We start from the raw sequence: 22,555 nt of genomic DNA, 5'->3' as shown, positions 1-22,555 counted from the left end.
TGAGAAAGACGGCAAAAAATCAAATATGCATCAAGCCTTATTAACCCGTTAATGACAAAGCCCGTATATGGGCTCAGAATGCATTGTTTTCAAGGGGTTAACGGTACACGTGTGTTCATAAAATTATTTCTATTACTCATTCAAGGTCCGGTGGATTATGATCTTTGCTTTAAGCCCAAATTCACCGAAAATGTTCACGGCCCAATTATAATGCAGTTAATGTATTTGTTTTTGGAAGACACCGTTTCTAGCTTGTCAGATGGTTTGAGCATAAACACTCCTCACTTTTTGTTTTTGTAGGTCCAGTAAATTGGTAAATTACCACTAGTGTTTGTTTATTGTTTGGTGATCGCTTCTGGAGTGTTTCTTTTGTTTGACAGTAAAGACAACTAAACAATTGCTGCAATGGGTGATTAGACCATCAGACCAGTAGTGGTACAAGATGGACATATATATATATATATATATATATATATATATATATATATATATATATATATATATATATATAATTTATAATTCGATAACTCAAAGTAGAAACTTTACATTAGCAACACTACAAACAATATTGTTAATGTTTCTCTTGACAAACAACTAGCTGCTGCAGTATTCACAGAGTAGGAATGGTTGTAATCCCAAATAGCAATTTACCTTTATCTATAACAGATAGATAACCACTTATTTGGTGAAATAAGCTCTGTTGCAGGTCTTGGAATGCCTGATAAGCTCATCATGTTTGACCTCAAAGCATTCTTTAGTCTATATAGGATCACCCCCTAAGTGCTCTCAAAAAACATTGAGGATGCTTGGATGTCAAGCTTCAAGGAACTGAAATGTGTGTGTCTATGGTGATTGTCATTTTAAGTGTAAGCAGTTGTTTATTGAAATGCTATCATGTTAAGGCTTTTTTCTCCCTTCCTTTTAAAATGCTTCTGTGTTTCTATTCTTATTCGCTAATTTGCTTGCTTATCTGAAGCTCTGGCAAGTTTCTCCAGTGAGGTCTAAACTGACCCTGCAGTGGGTACAAAGAGTTTGAAGAAATCTTCCAGAATTAACACCACACTATACAGTAAGAAGCTAAATGTTTCTGCTGTAAATGCTCACCGGGGTTAGTTGTATAGTAAAGTCAAGGAACATCCACTCTCTCTTTAGTGAATTTTACAAATACATATAATGATGATTATAACTCTATAGCAATAGGACTAACCTCATGCTTTAACACTGCTGGGCTAATAGTCAATTGAACAGGGGCCATTGTGACAAGGCTGGTTCGTAATTAGGGCACCAATCTCATGCATACAGAGTCAAAAAAAAAAAACATGCTGGATATATTGCATATTAAGAGAAATAAACAGTATTACATTCTGCAGCGTAGGTGGTGCAGCGCCTTTTATGGACTTCAGATGTTTAAATATGACCTATTTGAATGGATTGTGCCCATCCCTCTACTGTCCATACCACCCACTTACTCCTACTTTGAAATCAGACACTTCTCCAAATATTATGCTTGTTAATATTCATTACGGCAGAAGATTGGGTTTTATTATTTCACTAAAGTTCTACAACTTAAAGTACATGTAAATGTTTGTTTTGGCTCTTCATTCTTTGTTTCTGAAATATAGGTTAATAGGTCAATGCATTGACATGCATTTTAACTTGCATTACCAAAATTGTTTCGTCCTTAGATGGATGACCCGTAACAAAGTGCCTTTGACCTGCTCATTTGATGTGTATTTTTATTGGCACCATATTGAGATCGGTGTTCTGGTTTATAGTGTACCTCTAGGCTTCTAATGTGATATCCTAAAAGTATAATGTTTTTAAAGTCCTGCTTAGTTTCTAGATTCCAGAAGTGAATGCTTCTTGTATTTTATATATATATATATATATATATTTTTTTTTTCATTCATCATGGTATTAACAAGATTTGTCTCCTGTGTTGCTCAAATTTTTTTTCTGTATTATTAGTTACTGATTTTTATAGGGACGAGATACTACACAGCACTGTGTTAAGTACATCCAGTATGTGGAGTTGGAAGCCCTCTTAGCACAACATGACAAGTTTCTAGAGCTTACAGTCTAAAGTAGTAAGGACATTCTTTGAAGTGGAGCATGTGTGTGTGAAGAAACTAACATAATGACGCGCAAGTGGATGTTGAAGTTTTAGTGGGATGAAAAACCTGTGACAATACAGTGTAAAATTCCTCTAGTAGGTTCCAGGACCTTCTTGGCTAGATGCCGTACCTATGTAATTTCAATCCTTTCATGATGCTGTCATGAGCAATGTAGAAAAGCCCATTAAAATATTTCTAAAAATACCTTGGTAAGGTGTTCAATGACTTTTTGTTAGCAGTAGCATATCTGAGCGCTGATGTAATCTGCATAGTATTATTGAGCTACTGGTTTTCCTTGTTTTCCAATGGAACGATTCGGAATCACTTGGTCATTACATGCCAGGGAAATTAGTCACAGCCTTATCTTTGTGTTTTGGCTACAGAGCAGGAGAAATTTATACAGAATACCCGGGATGATTCAATACAGTGTCATATAAACCCACCGTAATTGGGCCCTCAGTAATTGCATATATATGCAAATCACTTTTTTGTTGTGTCTCACGCCTTACTCTAAATTGACCTGTTTTTAGTGCTGGTCTCGGTGCTGCGTACTTCAACTAGGAAGCCGGATTGATATTTTCAGGATCCAAAAAGTGATCCATCTATGATATTTGGGAACCAGGCCCACTAGTGTTCTGGAATTCCTCTAATATGAATTACTAGTCCTATGGATGCAGCCATAATTGGCTTTTTCTTTAACTTTTTCTAACCATCCTTAAGAACACTAAGACATAGGTAGGCTAGATCTGACGATTAGATATGGTTATTTGTTAATTTGTATAGCACCATCATATTTTATTCTACAGTCTTACATACATAATATATTCATAAGTGACTAAAGTATTCTTTAAGGGGATTTTTTTGGACAACTGATTCACTTTGATGTATTATATTTTGGCTTAAGTTGAAGTACTTATCCATCTGCGTGTGGGCCTGAAGATAAATAATTTTGTACCTTAAATGATGCCTGTGTGGGTGGCATTTTATCCCTGGAAGTAATATACAAAATCTCTCTTGGCTCTGCTGATTATAATTTAAAAAAATGGGTAAATAATGATAGGCAGTTTTATATGTTCATTCAATTTTGCAAGATCTGTCTGCCTTTTTATTTAATTCTTAATCTGATTTGTATATTTAGAATTGCCGTATTTACATTCATGTAGGTTCTCTTAATGTCTCTACTGCATCTTTTTACTCTAAATTACTCATTGTTTAAATTTGACTCATCCTATAAACTTAGTTGAATGATTTATAACGTATTTTATTTGCTTGACGTAACAGGGTTAGGAAGCTTTCTAGGCTTCTTTATTTGTAACACGCGAAATCCCATTTGATGAACAAAGTGTGGGTTTTCTCTAGCTAGCTTTCATTTAGTTTTTTTTTTATGTTTATATGAACTCCTCTTAAACCTTTATTGCTTGCTATAAAAGGTCTAGAGCACTGAGAAACCCAACATATATTGTATCGGGCACTCCCCTAAGATTTTTCCTTCCTACCTTCTAGATTTATTTTCTTATTATAACTTTACATTTGTATTATTATTATAGTCATTATATTATAGTTATTTTTTCTGTTACGGGTACCGTAATTTTTGAGGTTGCATTGGCTGTCAAGTTGTCCAGATATGGATACCCAAGAAATTGTTTAAAAAAAAAAAAAAAATAATACCCTGTGCTTTTTTGCTAAGGGGTTCCAAGGGCACACGTTTTTTCACAATGGTCTTTCCCCACCTCAGTGCTTGAAAGTTACCGCACAGTGTAAACATAATTGATGTTTAATTACCTAATAAAATGTGTATAGTCTCATGCCTTCACTGCTGGAATCATGCTTCCTTACTTTTGTTTTCTCAGGACTTGGAGTTCCATGGGGTCATGAGGTTTTATTTCCAAGACAAAGCCGCTGGAAATTTTGCCACAAAATGCATCAGAGTCTCAAGTACGGCCACAACACAAGATGTCATCGAAACGCTGGCAGAAAAGTTCCGTCCAGACATGAGGATGCTGTCCTCTCCTCGGTATTCTTTGTATGAAGTTCATGTCAGTGGGGGTGAGTGCGTGATTTTGCTACACATTTTATACACATATAAATAAATAAATAAATACCACACCTATTTTATTAGAAGTTTTGTTTAAATTCTAACCTACAGATCTTATTATTATTGTGTTAGCCAATCTAAACCCCTTCCGCTAAATTATGTCTGCCGTTATTCTCATTGTGGTAGACTATAACTTATTTACATGCTGAACTGGTATGCAAGGTTGTACTGTTAACTGTATAATAGAACACATTTGGGGTTAACAGGCCATTTTAGTTCCAAACCGACCTCTTTTAGGTGACTAATTGACCTCTTCGGTCTCAGTCTGTCTCTGCTTTTTACATAGACCAGTTTGGGTTTTTATATTCTCTGCTGTTTTTGGAATCCTGGCCAAGCTTCAAGTTATTACAACATGCATAAACTGGGCAAAAACTATTTTTTTTCCTCCATATTTGAAATATTTCTGTTTCAAAACAAAGATATGAGATGGTATTTGGAAATAGTTGAAATGCAATACACGTATACTCATGGGAGCTCTACTGTAAAAAAAAATAATTAGAGAACAAATTCAGGCCATGGCGACCTGGGTAATTAATTCAGGAAATGCTGGAAAGCCATATTTTCACTCTTGCTTCAGACTTTCTAGTTTGTAATCAAACCAGAAATGCTAAATATTGTTCATAGTGTGTCCTTATTTACAGAGTATTTTGAACAATCTAAATACAAAAGATGTGTTGCTGCACTTATAGATTTCCTACACACATTTTCAACATACTTGCACTAGAAGCAGTTTTTTAACCATACTGTTTTTTTTCTTTTTTTTTTTATTTGAAATAGATTTCATATATCGTATATGACGGTGTATTGCAGTTGATATTATATCTCAATCTGACATTGTGCTCTTTCTACTAAACATTTTGTTGCTATCACTCAACCATTTCCCTTGTTGTAAACAAAACAGATGCCTTTCCTTTGAGTTGTTTACTTTTGTGATGGCTGTGTCCTCTTTCATCTTCTGGCTTTCTCTACTAGTTTTCTGGGTTTGAGATTGAACACATTAATTATTGGAATTGCTTTGTAGCCAGATAGGCCTTTTACAAAGCACCTCTCCACTTTCCAAGACCTTATAGAGACTTACGGTGTAACCCGTGTGCATGGAACACATGTTCTTCAGACATCCTGTTGCTAGGCCTTCTCTTGTCCTTGGACTGCAATTGACTGTCATTTCCTTCAAAGTTCTCCCATGTCCCACTGGGATTCTTATGCACATGTAGCACAGTTGTGTTTAAATGCATACGTTGTAAAACCATAATGAGATTGTTTGGACTGTTGTGGAAGTATAATTATTAAGCGCGGTAGAAATAATTGCTTGTGGTCCTGTGGGATGACGGTGAGTCACACTTTTTATTCCGTGGTTTGTGATTAATGTACAGAAACTAGAACACTTTCTATCTGAAATGAAGGAATAACTTTATCAATCTAGAAATATTTTTGCTAAAATTTGTAATTATTAATGAAGTGAGAGGTAGTTTGAATGCCGAAGAAATTGCCATCATGAAGATGTAACTTGCTTAAACTAAACCTTTCCAAAATAAGGTTTAAACATAAAAATAAATCATTACTCCAGAAATTAAACGTTCTGTGTTCCCCAGGTTGATCGTATGAAATTGTGTTTTTCATTCTATTGTTAATGTAAGAGAAAATAGGCTGTTGTTTGACTGTCTTGTAATTTGATATTTGATGTTTGAAGAAGAAAGAAGACTTGATACCGATGAGAAGCCTCTGGTGGTGCAGCTGAATTGGAACAAAGATGACCGGGAAGGGAGGTTTGTCCTTAAGAACGAGAATGCAATTTTTCCACCAAAGGTAGGCGTCCTTCACATTCTCCTTAGATCTTTGGATTTTCCTACTTGCAATATTTGCTTTTGTTTAAGGGTCTTTGTGGGCCAGGAGAATCCACAGTTATTGTCAATATAAAGACAATATAAATTGTTGCAAAGCATTAGACACACAACTTTAGAACTGTTTAATGATTCAATTTTTCAGAAAATACTTATTTTTGACACAAACACAGGCATTAATAGGCTGTTGTCTTTTTTTGCTCTTATCGGTTGACCCAAAAATGTGTTTAACCGCTAAATATCTGCCTTTCACGTATTTTACTATTATGTTTTGCCTGGTAATATACATCGCCTGTTTCTGAACAGCCTTGGGTCATGGCCTTCTTAAAACAGGGCCGTGGGTGGGTTTTACTGTATCACAAAGCAAGCGTGCAGAAATTGACAGTGTGGGTGAGATAATTTGCCATTCTGTTAATATCTCTAGAAGGTCCAAAGTAATGGTCCAGAGAAACAGGAAAAAGAAGGTGTAATCCAAAACTTCAAGCGAACCTTATCAAAAAAGGAGAAGAAAGAGAAGAAAAGACGTGAAAAAGAGGCTTTAAAGCAGGCAGCTGATAGAGAGGACAGACCACTGTCAAAAGATGATAGGTAAATGGCTTGTGTGTGTATGTGATATAAATCATTTTATAGTTGACGTGTGTATGTAGATGTCTGTTTACCTATGCATGCATGCTTGGGTGGATGTACGTATGTGGAGTAAATTATTTGGCGTGACTCCAGTTTTCTCTGTGTCATGCTAATGTGTATGCTGTAGCCTAGAAGTAGTGTTCCATATTATGTTGCTGCAGAAGTGCTGTGTGATGCATTATAATGGAGTTCATTGATGGGCAGCGCTTATACTGCGCCACAGGACTGCGTATGAGATCATTTTCTCAAGCAGGTGAAGATATAGAATACTTCAGCCTTTTTAGACATTTTTTCTGTGGATGTATTTTTTTTTTTTGTCTTTAGCAATTTAACTGTTAAATGCAGAATTGAATCGATCATTTTGGTTTCTTTGTTCTTTCTGGACATTGCACAGCTTAACTTGTGTACTGTGTTTAATAACCTATAGGATTTTAAATGCTGAAGTTTTGAAGTCCTCTCAAAAGTATGCTTCCCTACCTGGAATCTCTTATGGGTTTATAAACCTTCAGCATGCAGCATTCAAGTAGGTCTCTAATGATGGGCCAATACTTGGTATTAAGGATGCTGATTAAGTTTCAAAGGAAATTAGAACTACTTTCTATTTTTACCTATAAACAGTCCACATATTTTGGGATTAATTAATAGTTCACCGGTTTCAAGCGATCAAAAGTTCCACTAAAAATGAAGAGTGCCTTTGTCTTTTTTTTATAGTTAAGATTTTACTGAGATTGATAATATAAATAATATGAAATTGGCATTGATTATTTTGAATACAAAAACAATATAATAGAAGCTTTTCTGTCTGTGTTTTTGAACCACTTGTAAAGATTGCGTCTTCCGCAAGTGTTTCAGTGTCATCAAGGTTTCTGGTGTTCTAGTCAATGTGATGTTTTCCAAATGCCCATTGGTGAGGAATGTTGTCAGACAGATTTTGTACAAAGCTTCTATTGTGTAGGAATCCTAAACACTTGTGACATGCAGTCTTATCAGAGGGTAGGGGCTGGCAGAAAGATTAATTATATACATTTGTCACAGATGATTGAGCTCCCCCCTTTTTTGTAGTAGAAATCTGCACTGAACCAAAAGATTCCATTTTTCTTGGATCATCTTCTGATGTCCTCTATCTTCAATATTGTATACTACTTGTCTACATTAAATGTATAATTTTTTAAAAGCCTATGTTTATGTTTCTTCCAGGATTGCTGTGCATTAAGCAGCACCTGGGTTATTTACAAATCTCAGTTTAGTCTTAAGAGAGGTCCTCTTGTCCCTGTAGTTGGATCATCTCATACAGTGCCTTCTGAGAGTTATGGACAAAACACGACCAAGGGAAAACTGCATACATTCGGAGTCAAAGTTCTACATTTCTGATAGAGACAACAGCTTGGTGCTATCCTTGTGTGCTGGAACTTACCATATTTTCTAATCCTTTTCTTGCTAGTGAAAACTCACAACTGGCGGCTGAAGTGTACAAAGATATGCCAGAGACCAGCTTCACACGGACCATATCAAACCCAGAGGTGGTTATGAAACGCAGAAGACAGCAGAAATTAGAAAAACGAATGCAAGGATTTCGCAGCTCAGATGGGCGGCCTGACTCAGGTAACTATATAGTCTACAAGTAGACCTCCTCTTAATAGTAGCTAGCACTTTGAAGTGGGTATGGTGCGGACATTAGCGTGTTTGGGAAAACCCCTCCACTAACATCCTCCAGACAAACCAGAAGATTAGCTTTTTTTCACAGAAATCTAGTAGTGCTACCACCACTGCAATTGATTCTTGGTAGGCATATGCAAACAAGGTCACCTAATACCTAATTTGATTTGCATCAACCCTGGCGTTCAGCCCCAATCCTTAAAGCCAGCACCACTCATGCTTTTGAGTACCATTAAGGACGAAACAGCTGTCCATGAGTGGTTTTGGGCATTGTACCTCTTTACCTCTCGTACAGCAGACGGTTACTCTAAAGGAGTCCATCTGTAAAGTGCATATAGAGGCAAAAAGGTGGTCACTGTTTACCTTGTTTGCATATATGTACCCAGAATCCCTTACAGTGGTGATACCACTGAGATTTCTGAGAGAAAAGTTTTGGACTCTAAATATACAGATTTGATTATATTATTGTCTTGTGTCTGCCATGTCTACGCAACACCTACGAGGTCCTGTGATCCCATGTCTTCTTTGCCTGCTCTACTTGCAGTAAAATAAATCGTTATATACGTATATTTATCATGACATTCCTAATCATAGGCCCCAATTTTTTTTCTTCTTCAAAGGTGGGACCTTGCGGATTTATGCTGACAGCTTAAAGCCAAATATTCCTTACAAAACATTCCTACTGTCTACTAATGACACTGCAGATTTTGCCGTTGGGGAAGCACTGGAAAAATATGGAATGGAGAGAGAAAATCCAAGGGAGTACTGCATTGCCAGAGTAAGTGAAGTCTGTTTTTTTGTTTGTTTAATGTATTTGATAGGACAGCTGAAGTATTTGTTTCAAGTTCCATTTACATTATTTTTCTGAATTTCCTGAACTGACAGTGATTGCAGGCTTTTAACCCCATCGCTTCTTTAATTGAACAGTGATGCCATTGACTTACGTGGGAAGTGGACCATTTTAAACGTTTTTTGGCATTACTATTTTTTTTTTGTTATATATCCAGTCATTATGTGTCTAAAGCCAACTTACTTTTGCATGTGTAAACCACTTTGTATTTTTTACTTCTTTTGCAAATGTGTTAAAAATGATTGCTTCAAATGACAGTAACATGCTTTCAGCCTCAAGTCGCACTGTGTCCCACTCGGGCATTATGGGTAGAGAACTACGTGCACATATATTATTAATCGTAATATTTAATGTATGCACATAGAAGCAGGGCCTGCAGGCAGTGTAATGTTAAAGCATGTATTCATTAATTTTAATCATGATACCATCAGATAATGTTTCCACGTAATAGTACATGGCAAAGTGTTCAGATACCCACATTTTGTTTTCCTTGACTGGAAACTCAAGTAAAAACTGTGAGTTGTAATTAGGCACACAGTAGTGTGGCAGCTTTGTGATGGATAACCATAAGCCTTTGAGCAGCGCTCACGCTCCCCTACATATTATTATGACTGCATTTTTCTGTATGTCCTACTCCATGCAATAAGTAAAACGTAGTGGAGCTATATGAAAAATGATATGACATTTACCGCCCATACACAAACCTTCTCTTAGAAAATAAAGATCTAAGGGTAATTGCGCATCATGTTGCCGTGAGTGACTTTTTTATTCATATAGATTCATCTGTTTTCCATTTGGGATACATGTTTTTAGGATACATGTTTTTTTTTGTTTTTTGTTTTTTTTTTTTTTTTTTTAGTTGACAAATGGTCTACTTTGAAATATTTTTCTTTTTACACTTAATACTCATGCTCAAGACCTTCTAGAGTCCATACCGACCCAAGATACTTGGGTTTCCCTTTCTCAGTGGGGAAAAGTGGCCCTTTTTTCATTGCTATTTCTAAGGCAAGCTCTTGCAGAACTTTATTTCTCGCTGAAGCCTTCTTGTAATAAATGTTCTTCAGATTTTTTCCACTACCCTCATTTCCTGAGGGTAGATATCTGTTGCATTAAACATGTTAAAATCTCGGAGAATACAAATTAGTAAACAGATCAAAAATAATGAAGACATATCAGACCAGATATTAGTACACAGTTTGCCATGTTATGCATGTTTTAGTTGTTTTTTTAGGTTTTTTTTAAACACAGAAAACAAAGAGATCTAGTGTTAGGTAGCCTATGGTTTACAAATATTTCTGATATTTTATTAATGGTCTTGTTAAAGTATTCCTAAGCACGTTGATACTATTTTCTGTGCCGACATTATGTGCAATTTAATATATTTGAAAAGCTTTCTACGTGCTCCTAGTTTTTCATCCTAATGTGAACCGGTAATAACAAAAGGTTTGGGACAGGTTTTTAGACCAGTAGGCAAATCAATTAAATTTGGAAGCCTAGTTTCTTAATACCAGTGTTTCTTCAACTGACAAAATGCGTCCAAAGGGATATATTTTGTTTTCCTTCTCTATATTGATGTATAGCATTTCCGTAGAGGTGGTACAACTATATATTAATAGAAGCATAAATCCTATTTGAAAACAAATTCTTCAGCACTATTACAGCAGGGTAGAGCGAAAATTAATAACATTAACATACGTTAAGACAGACTGGTACAGAAGCAGTAGAGACCCTTGCAAGCTTTTTGTTAAATAAGGAGATGCTTAGAATGTAGTTATTAATAATAAAAAAAAATGTAGTTGGTTATTTTGATTTAGCCTATTTTCTGACTGGTTTACTCTGTATTTGAAAGGAAATGACTCGGCTACACAGACTATTTCACAGAAATTAAAAACAATTCATAGTGTGGGGGGGCAGCCTGTAGCAGTATGATGTTGGGCAATTTATAATTATCTTTTGGAAATGCATCTTTGAAGAGGACGGAAAATGTTCCCTTTTTGTCTTTTTACTGAATTTATGTTTCTGGGAAAACCTAAATATTATTTTGATCTTGACTTATTCTTACATTATTTTAGTTTGACTCTTCCTTTATTTATTCCTGGAAAGGTGTTAATGGCAATGATTTAACTACTATACTACAAATAGAATTTGTAGAAGCTTTTTTTTTTTTTTTTTTTTCATAGCCCCTTTCTTTCAAGCACATCGGAACGGAACATCCTCAAAATCAGACATGCCTCTGTACTGCAGTTGAACCGTTAAAATTCTGGCTTTCCACTAAGTATCAGTTACTTTACATTTGAAGCGAAACCCTGGAATTCCTCTGATATTTCTGTATGATCCGTTATGGCAATGACAGTTGTAAAGGGAGTAAAAGCACTGGGGTTCTTAGTGAAATCCCCCATGTAACGTGACTTGCAATCGTGTGTGCCATTGTCACTTTAGCTTCTGTGTATATGTGTGCATATTACATATAATAGAAATAGAAAATGAAGGTCATTTATAAAGATGTCACAGGAGCAGAAACCAGGGGGGAACTCGAAAGTGTTACATTAATGTGTAAATGTGTACGGCAAAACATTGTCATGCCAAACAATACATTTGTGAATGAAAAGGTACACAGTCATAGCGTGAAAAATGGATACCATGCTTAATGTTCTAATGAACAACTTTGTTCTTTTTATTTTTTGAAAAGTTTTTTAAAAAAAAAAGTTTATTCCCAAGCTTACAGGTTCAACAGTTGTAAATATCTGTTACTGCAAATACAATAGAAGATTAAATATTTAATAAGTTTGGCTTTACTTGGTGCTGAAACGCATGACTTGGCTAACATGTCACCTGTAGAATTTTATTTTAGTCTTTAAGGGTCCGCTGAAACAAAATGTCAGTCCACCACAGAGAAAACATATACCGTGTTTGCTCGATTATAAGACAAGGTTTTCTTCAGAGCAAATGCTCTGAAAAATAACCATTGTCTTATACTCTAGGTCATCTTCTAATCAGACCTCAGAGGTCTAACTACAAGACTAAGATCCAGATCCCCCGCAGCGCTGCAGGGTCGTCTTATAATCAAGCAAATAAGGTATTATCCTTTGTGTTTCCCATCAGACAGAAAAATACCAATAGGCTGTGATTCCCAAGTGATGCCTTAGGGTTTCAGTAAAACCTGCCATTGGCTCAAAAATCATAGTTGGGAAAGAAGCTATGATGAGATTGCTATAGCTGACAGATTTTGCCCAGCTGTGGAAGCGTGTAAAACATTATCAGTGGATACTCCTTTATATTATGGTATAGAAAATATACTACTTTTTTGGGTGGTTAGATCATATGGAATGTGCTGTGCTCAGCCATGTGTCCTGTTGCTTTATATTGATTATTTAATACAGAGTTTAATTAAAGAATACTTTGTACAGTACTTATCAGCAGTTTATTTAGTTGCACAGCACCTTTTTCTTTTCCATTTTGTGTTCGCTTTTTAATATGTGTTGGTGTTTTAATACAGGTAACACTTCCTCCTGGGGCACAACATTCTGACAAAGGCGTTAAGGAGATCATACTGGATGATGATGAATGTCCTCTTCAGATATTCCGAGACTGGCCAAGCAACCACGGTATTCGCTGTCATAGCCATATTAGGGCATATTTACATAAATAACAGAAGCCTTTCATGGATTTAACTTCTGATTTCTATCTTTTTGCATAATTTGTGCTTACATTTTTACATGGAGTGACATGTTAGCTGGAATGGTTTTCAACTTTATTCATTTATAGTAGCTTTACATATTTTTATATATTTTTTTTTTTTCAGGAGAACTTGTTTTTCAGTTGAAAAGAAGGCCTCCAGATTACCTCCCAAATAAGAACCGACCACAGGAGGGCAAAGCATCAAAGGGCAAGGAGAGAATGGATGGCTATGGGTTTTCACTTTCACCTGACAAACTACCCTACTTGGTAGAATTAAGTCCAGGTAAAGGGTTGCGATACTTCTCACATCAATTGTTAGCACAAATAAAACCTAACCCTTCTAGAGCATGTATCAATTTAGTTCTGTTTATGTTGAACTTCAACCAAATCGTTATGGAATGAGGGAAAATGTGCCTTACTATAAAACAAAATCTATTAGTTGGATAAACCTGGTACATTAGAATATTTCAGGATCCTTGTGGTCCCTATTACCCCTGGGCATATGTAATTTTTTTTTCAATTTTTTGTTTATCCCCATTTTGTAGCGAATAGCCATAGGCAAAGTATCCTTGTTTAGGACTCTGAGTCATTGCTGATTAATCAAAAGTCTGATAAGCATTTGGTGGAAACCAGATGGTCCTTACCTGTAGGTGTTTGTAATTTTTGGCAAATATAAAGTCTTGTGAATGCAGAGCTGGTAAACTCGTTTTGGAAAGAAACAAATCTTTACCCAAAACTATATTTCTATTTATGTTGTTATTAGCTGGTGTTACCTTTAAACGGTTGTTGACTGAAAATCGAATTTTGCTGCCACATTGTTCCATAGGGCATTGTGTGAGCTCATGTCCTGAGTACCTGCACTCGTTTCCACATGCCAGACTGCTTTTATACACCGTCAGCTGTTACTTTAGAAATAGTGTACTGCTCAACTTGGACCAGTCACCTAAGATCGTTTATGCCTCAGTAGAGTGTAGAAATCGTTTCTCGTGTCATTGCTTTTAACTCCGTTCTGCTTTTTGCAATGTATATTTAGTAACTGATTTATACACTGGATCGTTGACAAGTGAACTCCTACTGGGATTTTAGGGTATCCAATAGACATGTGCGCGGTGAGCAAAATCGCTTTGGATGAAATTTTCGTCTCGTTTTTGCCGCGTTCATTTCCAGGCAACGAATTTCGTTTCACGGCCGTTCGGCTAGGACGAAATTTGGAGGCCCCTTTCGGCTCCTAACACCTTCTGGACTCACCTGTAACTATAGAAGTTTAAAGAAAAAGATCCCCCCAGACTAAGGGCAGTCAAAGAGGTGCAGCAGCAAGAGTAGTAAGGCCTGGGCAGGCAAACACTGTGGAGCCGGACTGAATTTCCACCACGATATGATTTTTTTTTTTTTAAAGTTCCCCCAGCGTAAGGACAGTCAAAGAGCTGCATCAGCAGCTGCAGTAGTAGAGCACTGAGCCTGGGCAGGCAGAGACTTAGGTAATAGGCACAAGTCGCAGGACTGAATTTCCCAAAAATGATATGTTATACATATTGACACCTATATTTATTTATCAATTTCTCTTCTTGGAATTGCAGACTTAGCCCTTTAACTTAAAATGTTTAGTACAGTGAGATCAACATGTTTTTTTGTTGTTTTTTTTTAACGCTAACTGCACCATGCAGTCATTGTAAGTGTAGTTACCGATAAATAACATTCTCTAGTTAATACTTGTTGATAATTATACACATTTCAGGCATTTATCCAGTGCTTTTAACCTGAACTCAAAGCAATAAAAAATAAAATCACAAGCACATCTACCCGTTTGCAATGCCTTTTCGGATCAGGGTTTGTAGACACATTATGAAAAAGTTGTGCGTCTCTTTAACCATCTAGGTAGGAGGTGGTGGTCCTTGTGTTGGCAGTGAGAAGCTATTTTGTGTTCTCTGTGGTTGTCTATATTGCTTGGTTGCTTTTGGGCTATGAAAGAAATGCAAGTACCTCTTCTAATTACCTGTCACCGTGAGCTCTCTGGGGATTTATCTCGACTAATTATCTATTAATTTGCTAGCCTTAACTAACGAACTTCTTTGTGCACATCGATTATTCTCCTGTCAGCTCCTCCTTAACCTTCTGACACTTTACTCACAGCTTCACATACAATTGTTCTCTAAAACCATTTACTCTTTTATAACACATTAATGTTGGGGAATGTTCTATGACTTTTTTAACTTCAGTGTGTTGATGAATTAATCACTGTCTTTCCTTATTGCCTAGCTGAACACTCACTTCTGTCTCACTCCTTTCTCTCGGCATGCTCTGCATGGTGTCTCTTCTGCTGATGGTGTCTTTACATGGGTCCTGTCTGTGCATGTGTTCTATCCTCAGGCAGAAGAAACCACTTTGCCTACTACGGCTATCATTCTTACGAAGGTAATAACAAGTCGGCACCTTACAGCTCACAGTGTGTGTGTGTGTGTGTGTGTGTGTGTGTGTGTGTGTGTGTGTGTGTGAATGGTTGAACAGCTTGTATTTACAGGGGGACATCCCATATCAGTTAGGCAGAACTGCTTTAAGGCCACCCTTCCCTAACAGAGCAAAGGTCTTAGGAAACACTGCTTTTAGTATGAAATTATTATTACTGTTGTAATACAATCTAATATGCTAAATTCAGTAGATACACTCGGATCTGAACAGCAATGGGAAAACAAGGATGGCCTGAGATTGCACACAGGGAAAGAACATAGAGCCAAAAGCAAGTGTAGTGAGAATTTTACACAGGGGTAGCTGAAGGATCAATCAGTGTGGCTAAGGAACGTCCTGCTATTCTGGTCACGCTTGTGGTCTTTAAAGGGACAGTCCAATGTCAGCTGCCTGTTACCCAACCGTTTAATTGCTTGTAAAAAGTAAATATGTTTGGGGCAAAACAGAACCAACACTACTCTGTTGCATGACATTTTTCCATCCTGCTAAATGTGCTGCTTAGCTTATTTGAGCTATACAGCTTGTACGGTCTTAAAGGGTCAGACCCATCGCATTAATGAGGTAGAGAAAAGCAGAACTCAAAACATTTTCTCCATTTGATCCATTTCCCCAACTTTCCTGTTGGGTAGAAGAAGGGATTTATAACTACCTCAATGTAGAGATTCTGAGGTGATGCATCGCTCCTGCTACATCTGCTGCAGACTCTGCGGTCCTTATTGTTATACCATTACTCCATTGCCCCAGTTTACACTCGCTCAGGCACATTATCACACTACCAAACTTTTAGGGATATCTGAGAGCCAGCTTCCCTCTAAATCCATTTAATTACAGCCAGTCGTCTAACCTCTCAAGAATAAATCTCTGCATATCTGCATTGAGTTCCTAAATTCACTTGAATGAGCCTGGCTAGTTTATATGCTGCACTAATGGGGTCTAAGATCAAAACAGCTGTCTGTAGGTGACATGTGTAGCCTCATACATTTCTAACCCTATACCGTACTCAAAAGCCGTGTCTAAAACAGCATGCATAAGCAAATGAGTCTGTAGAACCATGGGTAAGCAATCCAAAAAGTGGCATCCCTTGTGTGCATGTCTTTCATTTTGCTTGCTCTTTATAAATGCAAACCTGTTCCTTCCATGTGAATGTAGTAGTATGATGGCGCTATTGGAATAATAATTCTGTTAATTATTAAAAAGCTAAATGCGAGTGGTATAAATAGAATAGAGGACATTACCAAGTGTTCAAGTTCTTTTAATATTCTAAGTTGAGAAACATTCGGGAGACCGATGGCAGTGGGGGGAGTAAGGGCATTTAAGAAAATATAATGGCGAGGGATCTGGGTTCCACTGTCCTTTCAAAAGGGCGGCTTGGTAGAGAACTTTCTTTGTTTCCTTGTACTTAATGGTACTTCTAAAGATTGCTTTGTTTGAAGTCCATTGAAAAGAAACAATATCCCAGCTAAGACCCCACAACTGACAAGACCACCAGGGATTTCTTGCTTTCTGGATTTTAAAGGCCTTGATAAATAGCGACTATTCTGTTTCTTGCAGTCTCTTAATTTACCAAGAAATTCATACAGTAAATTCCGTTTTAGTGGGTTGCCAACAATATTAATTTCATTATAAGTGTGTCGTGCCATTTTCCAGTGTGCAATAGGTTTACTGAAAGAGTGTACCTAACTCAGTGACGGGGACTTTTAGTATACTTCATTGCAGCAGACACAAAGGTCCCCAAAACATCACAAAAACCTAAGAGGACACTGAAAGGATTGTAGAAAGCAACAGTAACACGGGGGTGACAGGAGAGGCAGGAAACCAAAGATTGCACACCTTACGTTAAGCTGCACAGAGCTCTTAATCCTATGACTTTTAGGATACAGTGTTTCAATACACCCCAGTCTTCTTTTCATGTTAAGTGCACATTGGAGTCCATGTTTCTTGGACTCAAGTGCATTTTATTAAACGCAGATGTCCATGCAGATGTTCTTTAGTTATTGGGGTTGATTATGCTCCTCTAGAGATTGTGAAAGAACACGTGTCTTCCCAGGGAGTTCTAGAATAATAGGGCAAGGGATTCAAAAGTAGAAACTTTTGGGCAACACGGGCACCGTTATTTCTTGCAAAAGGCAAATACTGAATACTTCTTTAAAAATGGTAGTGGCACTGTCTTGGTTTGTGGATGCTTTGCTAAATCAGCACTTTGGCAGTGTTGGCCTTGTAGAGTTGGAATGGGCCTACATTTTTGCTACATGGATCTGTGAGAGAGGGATTAATAACAATATTATTGTAAGCTTGCTTGAGCATGAGTTTGCATATTGGATAATTTTTTTTTTTTCATTCATAAAAAAAAAAAAATTAAATTTAAATTAAAATAAATTTTCGTTGATGTGGGCTGAATATAACCAATTAAACAGGTTTCCTATAGAGAGAAGTATCTGCTAAAGTTTCTGTTAAATGTTTATTCTTAATATCCTAGCATTGACTGCGTTTTTTGTGAAATTTAGATGGATCAGACTCCAGAGATAAGCCCAAACTGTACCGTCTTCAGCCGAGTGTGACAGAAGTTGGAACTGAAAAACTGGAGGAGAATTCTATACAGGTATATGGTCACTGCAGTTATTACTCCAGAATTAAGAAGGATGTAATTGCTTATGCAGCTAAAAACTGCCTTAAGAAAGGATAGGACATTGCTGAGTAGGACCTCAGCTGTGTCCCCAACAGCTGCTGAGTGAGGGTCCGTTGGATCTAAATATCTAGTGGTTAATATCTATGGTCCTAAAGATAACATTGGATTTCTGTTGTATTATTGCAGTTGTTTGGCCCAGGGATACAGCCTCATCACTGCGATCTCACAAATATGGATGGAGTGGTCACAGTCACCCCTAGAAGTATTGATGCAGACACTTATGTTGATGGTCAGCGCATCACAGAGACAACTATGTTGCACAGCGGAGTGAAGGTGCAGTTTGGATCATCACATGTATTTAAATTTGTTGATCCCAACCACGATCAGTCTCTGGGTAAAAGGCCTTCAGATACTGGCCAGATGATTAGAGGACAGAAGAACAAGCCTGGGTAAGCAAGGGCTCTTGGAAACTTCTTTTACGTTGCACTCTTTTTCTAGGTTTTAACTAAGCATACATCCATTCAGTGTTATGGAATGGGTTATGGTATTTTGGTTATGTGGTCAGCCACACACTTCCATTCTGTATACATATAACTTTGCAAACCTTTTGAATACTTTGTAAAGGCTGAACTTGATGGGCGCATGTCTTTTTTCTTTTTTTTCAGCCTACGTAACTGTTATATGAATTTTAATAATAATGCGAGAGAAACATGGCACAGACTTGCCCCTACTTATAAAATGTAAAATAATATCTATGCCTTGCACAGTAGATCTTGGAAATCCCCCAGTATGGCCAAGCGTGTCTCCAAAGCTGTGGATATTTCCATTATATTGTGTTGCTAGTTTAGACTAGTATGAGGTTTCAGAACCCTAGGCCAAAATGAGTGCTGCAGTGCAGGCCAACGGTTGAACGTCTACCTGTTGGACAAACCCTCTGATTTGGTAACAATTTGCATCAGCGTTAACATTGCTCCTAAAATGTTGTCTGTCTTGCTTTTCCTTTCTCTGGTCAGTGTTCAAGAAACTACGTTTGGCTTGGAGGGAGATGTGCATAGTGGGGCAGCACTACCAACAAATAAGGTACAAATTTTTTTAAATGTAAAATCTATATTGGTGTCCATCTTGCGTGGACTACAAGGCCTTTTGCTGAATGCAGATAAGTACAGCGTGCTCTGCTTCTGTCATTTTTCCTCCCCTCCATGCTTACAGCTTTCAGTAGCTGCTACTGTGGCGATGAGGAATTTTCACTTAATAACCACCATAGCTAAGTGATGCCATCACCATACCGTAAAACACATTGGGTTCCTATTTTCAGACTATACCGTCCCTTATACTAAACCTTAAGTACTTTTTGGACGAGGATCTATACATTATAGCTGTATATTACTGCATACACTACCCACTATAAACTGGGAAATGGGCATGCGTCGTTGTATAAACTGTCAGAGAAGGAATGTCTTACAATGTAAGCACTTGGAGCTTTTTGACAGTCCGGCAAATGCCATACCTTTTACAGACATGGTCTTGGAAGTACATGACATTTATATGAACCATTTAATTTTCAGGTGATATTGTCACTTTAAAATACCAATGGTTTTAGTAGTCTGCGGCAAAATTTCACCGATTATACAGTAGATGCATGGTCAGCTACTTTTTATTTTGTTATTGAATAGCAAAATACATGGTTTACTGTATATTCTCTAGCCAAAGGAATACAATCGACTGCTTATTTTCTGCTATAGATAACCAACAAGCTGGATAATGACAGAATGTCTGGCACAGCGGAAAGAGGCATGGTGAAACCAATGATCCGGATGGATAAGCAGCAAGATTACCGTGCACAAGATGGCAGGTAAAATCTGGGAGATGGATAAATATAAAATTGTGTGAAGATCAGTGGTTTGACGATATCTATTTATTTTAAAGTTATTTATTATTTGTTTTTCCACTGTCCCACTGTATTTCAAATCCCACTTTGTATCAGGAAACTATATTTAAGGACGTGTCCAAAAAGTATATTTGTCATTCAGTAATGCAGTGCATGTCTACTGGTCCAGGGCCGCAGCATGATAATCACTAAGAGGCTTGTGGCTTCTTATTATATACACACATATGCATAACGCATTACCCCCACACCCTTCTTGATACTGGTGAATTCTCTTTGACATTGATATTTAGGTTCCTGCTGTGAAGATCTTAGAAATATTAATAAACCAGCACACACATTTTTGGGTGTGTATGAACAGTCTGGTATTTTGTGCTCTTGGAACGTTGGGTGTGACAAGGGAACAATCCGGTGAAGAGGCCATGTCTGTGAGGTTTTTGGTCAGCAGAAACAGACAGAACTATGTCATAATTTTCCATCTGTCTGTGATGTTCTGTAAATCAAAAAGGGGGAAAGTTTTTCCTACGTCTGAAAAACGGAGGCAGTTATGTAAGAAAGAACCACTAGGTGGCGCCACAGAATAGGAGCTTGTTTATATATGGTCTTCCAAATGCAGAAAAGTTGTGTTTTAAACTTTAAGCTTGGTTTCTCAGATGAAGGCAAGATGGCTAGGGTTAAGTATGGTAAAAATTCTAGTTCTCCAAAGCTGAATTCCCTGAGTTGGCCTGTTCCAGACAGCACTACATGTTCCAAAACCCTTTTACGATGAGCTATCAAAGATCAAAAAATAGCATTGTGTACTTATTGACTTGTACAGAACTGATAGTACTATATAATAGGTAACTAGGACATAACAAGCAATACATCACAGCGTATCACATAAGAATCTGAGCTTAACCCTTTCCTGATGGTTTTACACCTGTGGACAACAGCATTTTCAACATTTCTGCTATGTTCTTGTTCAACTGTAATTTCCCTCTTTCTCATTTAGTTTACCCATACAAATTATTATTTTTTTCCTGACGAGTGTGGCTTTCATATGAAACCATATTCATCTATGAAATCCATCATTTAGTATGAAAAACATATACATTTTGGTGAAAAGGTTACTTTACTGGCTATCGATTGTACATAGCAAGTGCAAATAAAACCCCAAAATATCTTCATATACCTACCCTGTGTTTGGATACACCTAATATGCCTAGGATTTTAAAACAGAGACATAACACATATGTTTCTGAAACCTAGTAGACTAGCATGTGTATTCCACTATGGTCATCTCATTCAAAGGTAGAAAAAAAAAAATCTGTTTTTTAAACACACTGCAGCATTAGACACCAGTTTGTACGCAGTATTATACAGTGATACAGGCTTGGCTTGTTTTGTGAACGTTAGAAAATAATATTGAGGGGCAGTATTTTCTTTTATAGTGTGTATATATATATATGTGTGTGTATATATGTGTATATGTATATATATATGTATATGTGTGTGTGTGTATATGTATGTATATATATATGTATATATATATGTGTATATATATATGTATATGTATATATATATATATATATATATATATATATATATATATATATATATATATATATATATGAAAAACTTAAAACCGTGATCAATTATACTGCTTTGTCGCTGTTTGTTATATATTTAATAATTTTTTTAAAAAAATCATGCGTAATTAAACCATTAGCTTTGTAAATATGTATACATATGAAGGTATTTTGGATATGAATCATTTGAATGTTTTAATATGTGTTAACCTGTTATATATCCTGCCTATAACCCCTGCTTGTTTAGAATTTCCCCCAGTTGATGACTGTAAGTCAATTTTACACTTTTCACTCCATCAGTACAGAAATGGTAGCAATTATGGAATGTACCCCATTAAATATTAAAATCGGCATGTTTCCATGTATTTTTTTTACTGGTTAATTCATTCTTCGTTGTAAGTTCTGAGGCTTTCCATATGTGAGATATAGTGTTACTTGAGCCACAGAAATAACAGGTGTGCAATGGTGGTATACTATTGAGCAAGGCTGATTCTTTTATCAATAATACATGATGCTGACTTTCAGGCTCACTCTAATAGGCATTCCCAGCCAAATAGAGAAATTGCCACTAGCTGCCTTAATATCACAAAAGTTCTTATTCTTTAAACATTTTGCCTGATCGATGCTTCATCTGCCTTTACAAAATGACTCCCCTTGAGCGTACCGTATCCTTGGACAGTGGGATTGCTTCACTCTATTCCTCTTGCTTCTGTAACCATACCTTTCTATTCTTCAGACCTCAGGATGCTACAGGACCGGAACATATGTTGCCTGCAAGCATAGAGTTCAGAGAAAACTGTAAGTACTGCCTTTGTAATGCATTGTCATACGAATGTCCTCGTATTGATATATGTCTAGTTTGGTGATATTTAACTATGCTTGCACTAAAATACAGCCAATGATCGCATTCATCCTGTCAGCCCTCGATTCTTTGGTCATCAAAAGGGTTTGGTCATATAATCTAAGTTAGAATTGTAGCGCATATTAGTGGCAGGTCAACTTAAGCTGTATTACATTGGAAACCTTGCAGATTTTGGTTCCCCCTTTGAATCCAATGCTGTGGTGCATGTAAGATACATGTGCCAAAGTCTATCCTGTACCCCCGAAACTGAAAATAAAAGAAGAGGATGGCTGGTAGCCTTTGATCCAGTA

General features: G+C 36.9%; 1 protein-coding gene across 16 annotated transcripts in view; it reads left to right on the top strand.

Moving 5' to 3' along the window:
* The window catches only part of AFDN (afadin, adherens junction formation factor), an 84,555-nt gene that overhangs the window by 23,467 nt on the left and 38,533 nt on the right, over positions 1–22,555 (top strand). For 6 of the 16 annotated variants that reach the window (XM_053461211.1, XM_053461205.1, XM_053461212.1 and 3 more), the window contains exons 2-14: positions 3,965–4,160; positions 5,900–6,015; positions 6,475–6,638; positions 8,119–8,279; positions 8,954–9,111; positions 12,680–12,788; positions 12,986–13,144; positions 15,229–15,273; positions 17,829–17,923; positions 18,137–18,399; positions 18,964–19,030; positions 19,693–19,802; positions 22,140–22,201. In XM_053461211.1, the coding sequence (XP_053317186.1) occupies positions 3,965–4,160; positions 5,900–6,015; positions 6,475–6,638; positions 8,119–8,279; positions 8,954–9,111; positions 12,680–12,788; positions 12,986–13,144; positions 15,229–15,273; positions 17,829–17,923; positions 18,137–18,399; positions 18,964–19,030; positions 19,693–19,802; positions 22,140–22,201 (1,705 nt within the window). The remainder of the gene's footprint in view (positions 1–3,964; positions 4,161–5,899; positions 6,016–6,474; positions 6,639–8,118; positions 8,280–8,953; positions 9,112–12,679; positions 12,789–12,985; positions 13,145–15,228; positions 15,274–17,828; positions 17,924–18,136; positions 18,400–18,963; positions 19,031–19,692; positions 19,803–22,139; positions 22,202–22,555) is intronic. The other 10 variants (XM_053461215.1, XM_053461206.1, XM_053461214.1 and 7 more) reach the window with 3 other exon arrangements.

This window comes from Spea bombifrons, chromosome 3 (genome assembly GCF_027358695.1).
Source record: "Spea bombifrons isolate aSpeBom1 chromosome 3, aSpeBom1.2.pri, whole genome shotgun sequence".
NCBI lineage: Eukaryota > Metazoa > Chordata > Amphibia > Anura > Pelobatidae > Spea > Spea bombifrons.
The sequence above is the reverse complement of the archived record's forward strand: the minus strand, read 5'-3'. Positions and strand labels throughout refer to the sequence as shown.